The sequence below is a fragment of the Acipenser ruthenus genome, chromosome 22 (assembly GCF_902713425.1).
Source record: "Acipenser ruthenus chromosome 22, fAciRut3.2 maternal haplotype, whole genome shotgun sequence".
Classification (NCBI taxonomy): domain Eukaryota; kingdom Metazoa; phylum Chordata; class Actinopteri; order Acipenseriformes; family Acipenseridae; genus Acipenser; species Acipenser ruthenus.
In genome coordinates, this window is record NC_081210.1 from 28,854,242 (window position 1) to 28,866,605 (window position 12,364).

Genomic DNA, 12,364 nt, shown 5'->3' on the forward strand with positions numbered 1-12,364 from the left:
TATGTTCAGCCTAATAGGGTTCCGCCACACCATACTATTACATACTCTTACTGACATGCCTTGTTTTAATGTATTGGGGTAGTATCCTTTTTTTGGGGGGGTGAAAAACTCTTTTTTAATAGTGCATCCTAACTACTGATTTAGGCTGCCAGATTTTTATTGGTCTAATATATTACAATATAACCAGGCAGACCTCGTAGACTCCCCACCAGCTGTAGTATTTGTTCAAATTAGTTCAAGCTTTCTAATCAATGTAAATCCTAATAAAATGTAAAAGGCTCTCCAGGCAGTAAATTGAAGACTGTACCATGATTAATCCAAGGCAAGGCTGCAGCATGGTGTAACCCTCCTCCCTCCCCTTATTCTCTTGGGCCACGTAGACATGGCTGAAGGCTAAGCTCTTCATGACTATTTTATCAATTTAGTAATAAACTGAAATTCTGCCTGGAGGACTCTCGGTCCAGAAATTTTAAATAATTCTCAAATCCTGGAAAGTGTTGCCTGAGATTGCATCTTGCAGTGCATATATATATATATATATATATATATATATATATATATATATATATATATATATATATATATATATATACCTCATACCTCCAGGTGGTTTTACCTAGTACCCAGGAGATTAGAGCACATTTGTTTTCTTTCCTGCCATTTTAACGAATTTAGCCTCGAACATGAGCATGTGCTACTAAAGTGAATGGAAATCCTAATGTGTTCTTGCAAGGAGGACATTTACTGGCTGCAATCTTTCATCTGAAGGGCAGTTAAAGTACTCGATCTCCAGACCTGTGCTGGAAGTTCAGTGGTATCATTGAGGAATGTCTCTCTCTAGTGTGTTTCACACACTGTATCTGGGGTATAAACTCTACCTGGCATTTAGAAGCAATAGTTTACTTTTATTGTGTGGCAGGCTAAAAGGTCCAGTCTCCAAAGGACTGGAATTGTGTGATCAGGTGTACTGTGGGCAGAGTTCACTCCCCTGTGCATTCTTTTTGTACAGTTTTTTTTATGCCCTGCTCTTCCTTTAACGCACCGAGTTAGTTTTCAAAGCTGTGTTTGGTTTCTTAGCAATTAGTTATTGAATTTGAGGGTGGGTGGTGTGCATTCACCCATATGGGGCAGCAGTGTGGAGTAGTGGTTAGGGCTCTGGACTCTTGACCGGAGGGTTGTGGGTTCAATCCCCAGTGGGGGACACTGCTGTTGTACCCTTGAGCAAGGTACTTTACCTAGATTGCTCCAGTAAAAACCCAACTGTATAAATGGGTAATTGTATGTAAAAATAATGTGATATCTGTATAATGTGAAATTATGTATAATGTGATATGTTGTAACAATTGTAAGTCGCCCTGGATAAGGGCGTCTGCTAAGAAATAAATAATAATAATAATAATATGTACAGCTATTTCAACAACAAAAAGAATTGTTGAAATGTGTAACCCCCCCTCAAGCTGTGCACCTGGAGTCACATGGTACCGTTTTTAACTAGCTCTTTGTAGCTGGAGGTGATTTTTAAATTGTCAGTTTCTTTAATTGAGAATTGAGACCAATGGAGATTTGAAAGCTGCAGTTAGAGTATTGGTGCTGCCTCTGGGTTCTTGTATATAGAAGCATGAATAACTGGAATGCTACAGTTAAATAAAAATAATAAATGACAACTGGTCACTCCCCCCGGTAGTGGATGAGATTCTGTTAAGCTTGGATATTCTAAATTTCATACACTGTTACACCAGCATTGTGGCCTTGGGTGGCTTCTTAATACAGATGTGCCCTTTTTATTAAAGCTTGATCAGCTTTATTGCTAGCAATGATATGAAATGCAAATTGGCCGTTAACCATGCTGATCTTTTTTAATTCATCTTTTTTTGTATACGATTTGTCTGAAAAGATTTTGTTTGGAAGACTGGTTCCCCAGTTTTGAGTTCCTACTTTTTTTTTTAATGCATTTAATTCATTTTTTGTTTTTAGCTAATTTTATTGGCTATTAGTGATGGTCAGGGGGAACTGGAGATGGTCACTTTATTAAATGCTGCAGTTTTCTTGGGAAGAAGTACTTCACTAAGATTTCCAGCTGCAGTTGGATTAAACGTGTCAATAAACCAGCTTCACGGTAAACTGGGTAATGTTTCATAGCAGAGCAGTAACTTTAAATAAGGGTTTGCTGGTGTGAAGAGAACCCAGTGGATGAATTGTTAAGCAGAGGAGACACAGATGCATGTTGTGTTCATCAAAAATATGGATATTCTGTGCCTGATATATTTGTAGACCCTTAAACTGACTGATTTAGCTCCCTGCATTAAATACATTTGCGGACTTTTTGTGCAATTTGATATTTCTTTTGAAGGACCAGTATGGTTTCATTATTATTTATTTCTTAGCACACGCCCTTATCCAGAGCGACTTACAATTGTTACAAGATATCACATTATTTTTACATACAATTACCCATTTATACAGTTGGGTTTTTACTGGAGCAATCTAGGTAAAGTACCTTGCTCAAGGGTACAGCAGCAGTGTCCCCCACCTGGGATTGAACCCACGACCCTCCGGTCAAGAGTCCAGAGCCCTAACCACTACTCCACACTGCTGCCCGTTTCATCACTGCCAGAGCCTCTTGTGTTTACAGTAGCTGTAGTTGTCGTGATGGACTGGAGATTATATGATTTGCATTTCTAAACCCCTTTCTGCTACTGAAGATTTAACAGGAATGCCTGAGCAAATATGAACTGCTGTTTAAACACATGCTGGTGCTTCATTCTCCAATACAGCAGACACAGACAAGTAAACACAGAAGATAGTGTGACTTCTGTCTCCCCTTTTGATTTTCTGCATTCTCAACCAGCAGCAGCTCCTACATTTTTTGCCCATGCTATTACTAAAATATCCTATTTAAATGCGAGTCTCTACATTTCTTTTGTTTATCCGTTCATTTTATTCAGTTTGTCCAATCCCCCTCCCCTTGGTCTGCAGCCCTAGTTCAACAGCCGCCCCCCCATGTGATATATAATTTAAAATCCTTTTAAAGCTCCTGTTCTGGTTTAAAGGACCTTGAACGACCCTATCCCAAGTAAAGTTCTGAACAGTGATTCAATCCTGCTTCCTCAAAGCAACAGTGCCCCGTTCTCTTATCGATCTCTGTGTTAGATTTCCTGTAGCTAGACTGAATTGAAGTGTGGGGATGTGTCCACTTGATTGGGAAAGACAAAGAAGGTGCTGTTTGATTGATGTACTGGGAACCAAGTAGTAAAAACAACAAATTCAATTCCAGACCTTCAGTCCACCTTGCTTTTGCTAACAGCTGCCGAGCACAATCCCTTTGTCAGTAGCGCATTGTGCAACTGAAGATGAGCCCCATGGTGAATTGGTTTTCGAAATGTACCAATTATAATTCAGTCTAGCGCTCCAACTACTCTGGTATACTGTCAACAGTAAGAAATATCATTATTTGCCTTTTACTTCCGTGATGAAAGCGGTTCTTTCTCAACAACCGGCATTCCAGGGACATTTTTATACTTCATCTACATAGAAACGTCAACTGAAGTAGCTCTGTTATTGAATTTATCGATGGCCTCTTGGAAGAGATTAAGTATATAATTGTGTACAGTATGGTGATTGTGTTTTGTCGGCTTAATGATTATTAATGGTTTGCTGTTTCGCAGGTCGCTAACCTCGCTTGTTCCATCTCCAACAATGAGGAAGGTGTGAAACTGGTCCGTATGGCAGCCTCTCAGCTGGAGGCTCTCTGTCCTCAGGTATTAATTGTATTTTGCTGCATGCATCAGTCACAGGTGCAATTTAAATTATTCACCTATAAGCCTTTACATGTGTTTAAAAGCGTATTTTATTTTTATTGCTTGCAAATTAAGATGTTGAAGGGATTTTATTTGGATGCCAGCTGATCACCAGTTAATCCTATGTAGTGGCAAACTTGTAGCAGATACCCATTTTAAACCCCTACCCTGTGTTATTACTTTCAAAATACCAGTATAGTAGAGAATAGACCCCCCCCCCTCCCATTTTTTTTTATTTATTTTTTTATAATTGCTCTTGGAGAAGGGGTACTTAAAGTAGACTCTGGGTTAACTCCACATGATTAAGTGTTTGAAACTTGGTTTGTAGGTGATTAATGCCGCTCTGGCTCTTGCTGCCAAGCCCAACAGTAAGGTGGCACAGGACAACATGGATCTCTTCAAAGAACAGTGGGAGAAGCAAGTGCATGTGCTCACTGATGCCGTTGATGACATCACTTCCATTGACGATTTCCTCTGCGTGTCTGGTAAGGAAGCCCGGATTTATGGTTTTCAATTGGCTTAACAAATTTGAAAAGAAGAAATCGGTGTCTGAAATTATGGGCATGCACAGTATGTGGCTCTGTCTAAATGCTGCAACTAGTGGGCAACTGAAGTTCTTCCTCTTGCGCACAGTACGGTAAATGACTCCTGGTATGTAACTTGGTACAACCTGCTGGCAGCCAAGCAGCATTTTTACATTTACCCCAGTGTCTCAAAAAAAAAAAAAACTTTTGGTTTTGAACAGAGAACCACATCTTGGAGGATGTGAACAAGTGTGTGATCGCGCTGCAGGAGAAGGACGTGGATGGGCTGGATCGCACGGCTGGGGCCATCCGGGGCCGTGCTGCCAGGGTAGTCCACGTTGTCACCTCTGAGATGGACAACTACGAGCCTGGTGTCTACACAGAGAAGGTTATAGAAGCCACGAAACTGCTCACCAATACAGGTAAACTCAGTCTACTTGGCCCTCGTGCCAAGTCGATAGTGATTTTAAAAAATGTATCTTGCTTGTTTTACACACTATGAAAATAGATGTTATCTTTTTAAATCATGCTTTTCAAGTGATTACCATTTAATATTTACTTCAATTTAATAGTCATTAAACAGTAATTGTGTCTAAATGCTATCTGTTTCCAGAGAATATTATTTAATGTAATAGTTTAGACCTTTAATCCATTGATGTCTGTATTGTGTCTTATAAACAACCGTAAAGACTATCGATTTTCTAGGCCTTTTTGGGGGGCCCTAAAAAGGGGGGAGCGACGTATGCACTGGTGTGTAATATTAAACAACGGTACTAGTGTCACAATGGTATTACTACGGCCACGATTATGCTAGATAGAAACATATTGCTGGGTAGAAACACAAAACCACTGTTCTAATTGGTACTCTCAATACCCCTAGTCATTTTGAATGTTAAATGCAAGCTTTGAGACTCTTGACTGACCTCCTCTCCACCCAGACACGTGTAAGTGGAGAAAAAAGCTACTGTTAACACAATAGTTGTCCATCTCAATGAATTTCCTTATTTCCACCCTCCTGAACCATTGTCAACATTAGACTGAACCCACCCCTGGGATCTGTTGCAGATAGCTATTGGTTAGAAAGCCAAATATATAAAGTGTTAAATTTTGTTGTAACTGCAATGCAGTATTATAATGCAGGTGTCTTTTGAGACTGGATACTGTAGGACAGTCATGAAACAGATACATTTTAAATTTGGCAAAAGAAAATAGTTTAATACAGATGTTATGTAGGATGTATAACTTGATTTTACCTACTGGTGCACTGTTATTTCTTATTTTTTTATGGAAATAGGTTGTTTTGAATTCTAGTGTTATAAACAAACCGACATCGTAGGATAATTTTAACTTAACCATTCCTGATTTTATTCCAAACTGACAAAGCATCTGTTCTAGTTGTTTGCCCTCCCTACAAGTTTAAATGCTGCCCCATCCATGATTTTAATCAGTTTAAAATCCAATCATCATTTATAGCTACAATTTCTGTAGATCATTTGAAATGTTATTTGTTCAAAGGCAAGTGCTTTTAATTTGTATTCATAAAGAGAGCTTATTTTGTAACAATAAACTACAATTAGTGGCCTGGAAGGCTTGGTTGGAGCGTTATTTGATTCTGGCTGGCCAGTTCAGGACATAAAAGGGGGGACCAAATTACATTTTGGCTTAATCAACCGGGAATTCGTGTACAGTGATGCTGTGGCTTGGCATGTCTCGGTGACTCCTTTTGAAACCTACTTCTCAAAGCCTCGGGGGCTGGCCTGAAACTGTTGTTAAAGCCCAGAAGGCTTCTTTCAAACATCCTTAAACTGGTGGAATAAAACAGTGTTGTAAAGGGCAACAGTTTTGTTTTTAAACCATTTGATTGCCTTATAAAAATAACTTTGACAATTACTTTAATTAGGATTAAATGTGATAATTGCTCCCTGAGGCTACAGGAATTATTTCCAAGCAAGCTCCTGTAACTGTCAGAGTGCATTTACAGATGTTCTGCCAGCGTCTTCTAAAGTGCTGTTCTAATCCAGCTATTTGTTCTTGCCCTGTGCAGTGATGCCCCGTTTCAGTGAACAGGTGGAGGCTGCGGTGGAAGCCCTGAGTGGTAATCCCTCTCAGATACTGGATGAGAACGAGTTCATTGATGCCTCGCGCCTTGTGTACGATGGAGTACGGGACATCCGGAAAGCAGTGCTCATGATCAGGGTAAGTCAGAATTTCGCGCTGAAGACATTTCCTAAATACATATAGGGTAGGGATAATTGTGGTGTTAATGATTCAGCTTGTTGTTTGGGCCCCCCCAATTTTTTTTTATAAAAGTCAGGAGTCATAGTTACGAGACTTCTATTTTGTATTAGCTTGTAGAGAATCCAAGTGCTTGCAGAATGGCATTATAGGTCAGATGGGACATAGTACTGCAATGCATTATACTGAGGAAGCACTGTGTGATTTTGTAATTTAGATGAAGACCGAATATTCAGGCTAAAATGAAGGATCAGATGACCCAGACTTGACTGTTTGTGATATAGTTTCATATCTAGCTAATAGGAGGCACTTTTATTTAGTATGTTCCTTTCTGGTGTATAAACCCACTTTGCCTTTTGAAACAGTTGTGTCAAATTCCCTCTACTCTGTACTTTTTTGTATTCTGTACAGTACCTGATTTTGTGTTGACAGTAGGGCATACCTGGATAGCGAGATGTGATAAGCAGTTCTGTAGGCTTGGTGACAAAGGTGACCCCTGAAGCCTATTCCAGTTCTGTACTGTAGACGTCTTTTTGTGTATTAGTTGGAAAGCTGTGAAGTGACTCATTTTTAATAGGCAGTCTGTGGTCTGGTTTAGCTTGTAGCTCCAGTTGCAACATGAGACCCTGCAGGTCTCTTGTTTCATACCTGCATGCCAACACTCCTGTCGTTTTGTTGTGATTAAAATGATGCCCATTTGCATTGCAGCCTCCAGCTCTCTCACAATGAGCCGCCTCATTTGTTAAAATGAGGAATTTCCTGACCTTATTTTAGCTGACAGCTTAATTAGTTAACTTTATATATATATATATATATATATATATATATATATATATATATATATATATATAAATAATATGTTACTTTTACACATTTGATGGCTGCAAATTATATTGTTCCTTTCATGTTTAACTGTGGACTGTGAAAGCAGGCATTTTGATTTTAGTGCTAGTGGTGTGTATTTCATTTGAGTCTCCAGCAATCCACCAAAAGGCAAGTATCAGCACAGGGGTTTATTTTTTTTTTTGGGGGGGGGGGGGGGGGGCACTGAGGGAAGTGTCATGTCTGTTGCCTGGACAGCCTGGTGAATTCAATTCAGAATAGTTTCCTAGAAATGTCAGGGTAAGAACACTCTGCACGAGGAGGTTTGTGCATTCATGTAGTGCCTCAGTAAGCTGAGACATCCATTCCCTCATTTTTAAATGCACTAAGACACGATAAGTCTTGGAAATGTGGCGCTCACATTCATTTGGCAAATCAGACTGGTGTGGGCTCTGAAATGTAAACGGACACTGTTGCAGTTCTCGCTAGTTAAGATGGACAGTGTTTTAACCTCTAACTAGAATGATTATCGGCCACTTAGAATGGCTCCTGGTGTTTGACAGCCAGGCAATGCTGGAGGTATCTCGTTAAGGGTGCAAGCAGTCGTGTCTTGTAGATTTGAAACCGCAGAGGTGACACACTGACTGCTAAAGCAGACTTCACAGTTGAACAGTGCAGCTCAAGAGAAACTACTGATCTGCTATACCCAGGGGCTGCAGTAGCATTGGTGGTTACAACATGCTCCATGCTGGTGTTGCACTGTGAGGCAGTGGGTCTGTGTGGTGTGTGTGTATGCACTACTGTATTACTGTACAAAGCAGGGCATTTTAGAATGAGCCAGGCATTTTTTTTTTTAAAGTTTGTCCCTGCACAGCAGATGGTTTGTACAGCAACCCAACATCAGGTTGGAATCTGTCAAATAAGTAAATCTTTGAATTGGAAAATCCTAAATGGATTCCTTCAGGAATTATTAATAGGAATTAATTTAATAATAATTTAATAATTGTTCTGCTCTGAGGAGAGCTACAGAATACATGAGCAAAACTGCTGCCAGGTTTCTTTTACTGCTGTATTTTAAATTGCAGTTATTAATCTCAACAATAAATGTCATTTTGCATAGTCCTTGTGTCTACTTCCTTCCATATGGTCGCCACTGACCTCACTGGAGTGGGTGGATATATGCAGAAGTAAAATAAAACCACAAGAGAATAGTGATTGGCAGGCGATTTGCAAAAGAATCCCTGATTTGAATTATATGGGGATCGACGGAGGGGGGGGGGTGGTTTAATGCAAGGAATAACATATTTTATCCTTGCATTAGTGCCAAATACAGAGGCAGCACATTTGCACATACCCTTCATTTATTATGTACATTGGCGGATTAAATCAAATTGGTCGTCCAGGGTCCAGATTTGTGTCAAAGTGCTACATCGGAATCAAGCCACTATGAAGCTGGTCTGGAAATGCCCCTTGTTTGGAAAGCAGTCGGTGAATCACTGCTTGGAGGATTTCCAAACAAAGTTGTCGGCTTGTACCTTGCTCATGTGCGTCCTGCATAAGTGTGTGTGACCATCTGCGGTGATGCCATGCTCCTGAGGCTTCCTCGAAGCAGAGTTTTTTTTTTTTTTTTGTTTTGTTTTTTCTCATTAATCATTAACCTTTTTTTTTTTTTTTTTTTTTCATTAATTCTAAATATATAACACAGATTTAAGGCTCAGAGCACACTAAACTTATTTTTTATATATAACACAAATCTGCATGTACATGTACATACATTAAGCAAATCATGCAATGTGCAAAGCTTACTCTATGATCTCATTCCCTTATAACATTTATTTTTAAATAAGCAATGTCCTCCTATTCAAATGCTGTGTCCACTGGGGGCTTGTGCATATTAACATGTGGGAGAAGAGTTATTGAATGCCTTGTGCTTGGCATTCAATGCAGAAATTGGAATGGGTGAAGTGCTGGCATTGGGGGGGAGGGGGGGTTTGCATGAAAAAAATCTCTCTGCAGTATGGTTGGAGGCTTTGAGCTGAAGACTACCCTTTTTTATTATTTTTATTTTTTTTGTAAATTCCTTCTTGAGGAAGGAACACAATGGATTTGGGAGCACAGCATAATAGCTTGCATATTCATGTGCCACTTAATTTCTTCTCTTTAACTGGAGGTCGTGTAGTAACAATGTGACTACATTTGCATTCCAATATGAATTAATCTGGGATATCACAGGCAACTATGCACTGCCTAGATAATTTAATTGAATGTACTTTTTTGTGTGTTTATCTATATATCTATCTATCTCCAGGTTGAGTAGTTTATAGGTGCATTTTTTTTTTTTTTTTTTTTTTTTAGCAGTTCATGTTCAAGTCTGAATCTCCTGGTTTTCTGCTTGCTTTTTTTTTTGCATTTTTGTTAGTCCTTGCTGTGTGTAAACATGGATCATCATTGAAGAAAAGTCTTAATGTCTTGCTAATGACAGCCAGGTAACCTCTTCCTGTAACACCTCTCCCCTGCAGACCCCAGAAGAACTGGACGACTCTGACTTTGAAACGGAGGACTTTGATATCAGGAGCAGGACTAGCGTCCAGACGGAGGATGACCAACTCATTGCCGGCCAGAGTGCCAGGGTGAGGAATCTGCATTGTTTCACATTGCGTGCTGAATTCAGATAACCTTTTGAATAGTGTCACACAGCCTGATCTCCATGCATCCGCTGCTTCCTGAATTGACTAGTTGGATCAGAGCGATCCGAGTTCTAAATCTCTTAATTACAAGTATTGCCTGCGTGGTTGGTTGGTTTTGTTTTTGTGTTAGAGGAGGCGTGATGGGTTCTCAGTGTTTATGTGGATTCTTAGAAATAAATGAAGGCAGTACATGAAGTTTCCCTGAGATTGACAAGGAAAACTGCAATCTCGAATTCTTTAGACATAACAGGGCTATAAAGAAATAACCCTAATTGCATCTTAAAGGGTACTGTCACAGTTGTGTTCATCTAGAAATCAAAGCAGAACTCTTTACAGTTAAACACACACTGCCTCATTTCTGAGTGATCTGCTACAGGCTCAGATGCTTTGTACTGAACTGCCTGGTACAGAGAAGGAACTGTAATGGCTACAGTAGATAAATGATTTTGGTTGGTGGGGGGCAGCAGCACAACACTAACTCCTACTGTGCTTTTCAGTGGGGCTTTGTGTAATAGTGCCTTGGGTTAAGGAACCATTTGCGTGTTGGGTTTGTTTTATTTTTTATTTTTTTAAAAGGGATCCATACGCCTCCATCTCACACAGGCCACTGCTGTTGCAGTATGACAGCATTCAGACTGCAAAAGACAGCACTCTTTCTGAAGGCAAAATTTAAAGGGCATTAACAGCATTTTCTGTGAGTTTACGAAAGGGGGTATCTTGCAGCTAAACAAAACTATTTTGAAGGCAAAACCCAAAGATGTGAGACCTGTAGATTTTAACTGAATCTTAATTGGCTTCAAAATAGAGCATTTCCCCTGCAAGCATGGGAGGAATATTCAAAGACAAATGTGCTGTTTTTAAATAAATAAATAAATAAATATTTTTAAAGCAGCAATTGTTGGGGTTGAAGTTGCAATTTTACTTTTACAAATATGAGAAATGTTTGCAAACATATATATAATATATATATACCTCACTCACCATGTCATTTAAAAGACGGACATGTCTTTTAAATGACGTGGCGAGTGTGCGGCTGATAATACACATTTGATACGATACTATTGTCTTGCTTTGGCCAGCACCTCATTGATTACTAAGCATTGGAGTGCACATAAGACTTTTTCCTTTTATAGTTTCACCCATGCTTCTGGACAAATAGGTGCAAACTGGAACAAATGCATTCTCTCATGCCTTGTTTACTCTTAACTACATTTGGAGCATTGCTCTTTCTGCACAAGTTGTTTTGTGGCAAAAGCTGCCCTGAATAAGTACAGTATGCATGCTACCCCTGATAAGCCCACAATTGATCAGATGTTTTCCACTTCCAAGTTAATACATGCCTGATGCGAGTAGAAACCTGCGCAGTTAGGAAAATGAAATGCCCCCCTACCATGCAGACACATTCACACACTGACTGTATACTGTACAAGCAAGATTGATGACCCTAAAGTATTTAGAGCATGATTTGAATTGACACTAGTCTTTCTTGCACACCTGGCTGGTACTACCGGATTGAAGTAGACCAGTTCTTGTTCACGTGTCAGAGTTCCCAGAGCTTTGCTTTTCTAAATAGAGGTTGGTTTACAGTAGTTTCAATTACAAAGGGCATCCTTGTTGGCCAGTCTTGGCAGATTGCACTACTCATGTTAATACGTTTTTTTTTTTTCTGGCGCAATGAAACTGGCCTAATAATAAATTAGACCCATGAAGTGAAGTCAAAAGCCAGTCAAACAGTATTTTCCATGACATCTATCTAAGGACTGAGCCAAAAAAGTGATAAAACAAGTTTCCACAGGAAATTAAACTTTGTAAAGTAAATGCATATGGTATGCAGTCACTATGTATACAAACCGTGGATTGGGCATGAGCGTGGCTGACTTGCAGCGCAGAGATGCATCCTTTTTTGATGCAGTAGTCTATCTGCGTGTTGAATTCCAGTATTGCAGTGACTAACAAAGTTCTTGCATTCTTCCTAGGCTATCATGGCTCAGCTTCCCCAAGAGCAGAAAGCCAAGATCGCCGAACAGGTGGCCAGTTTCCAGGAGGAGAAGAGCAAATTGGATGCCGAGGTGTCCAAGTGGGATGACAGCGGCAATGACATCATCGTGCTGGCCAAGGAGATGTGCATGATCATGATGGAGATGACAGACTTCACCAGGTGGGTATAGCAGATTTGCAGTAGGTAATCTCGTGAGCATGGCTTTGAGGACCACTGGTCTAGGACTACCTAATGTTACCTTGGGTAATAGTCGGAGGGTTTCTCACTGGCGAAGCTTGATTTAACCCTCCTTTTTTTCTA

At 39.8% G+C, this 12,364-nt stretch overlaps 1 protein-coding gene across 1 annotated transcript in view; it reads left to right on the forward strand.

Moving 5' to 3' along the window:
* The window catches only part of LOC117413189 (catenin alpha-1), a 63,052-nt gene that overhangs the window by 38,665 nt on the left and 12,023 nt on the right, over positions 1 to 12,364 (forward strand). Inside the window, exons 10-15 of the mRNA XM_034926572.2 lie at positions 3,666 to 3,758; positions 4,126 to 4,282; positions 4,543 to 4,743; positions 6,366 to 6,517; positions 9,898 to 10,008; positions 12,042 to 12,223. Coding sequence (XP_034782463.1) covers positions 3,666 to 3,758; positions 4,126 to 4,282; positions 4,543 to 4,743; positions 6,366 to 6,517; positions 9,898 to 10,008; positions 12,042 to 12,223 — 896 coding nt within the window. The remainder of the gene's footprint in view (positions 1 to 3,665; positions 3,759 to 4,125; positions 4,283 to 4,542; positions 4,744 to 6,365; positions 6,518 to 9,897; positions 10,009 to 12,041; positions 12,224 to 12,364) is intronic.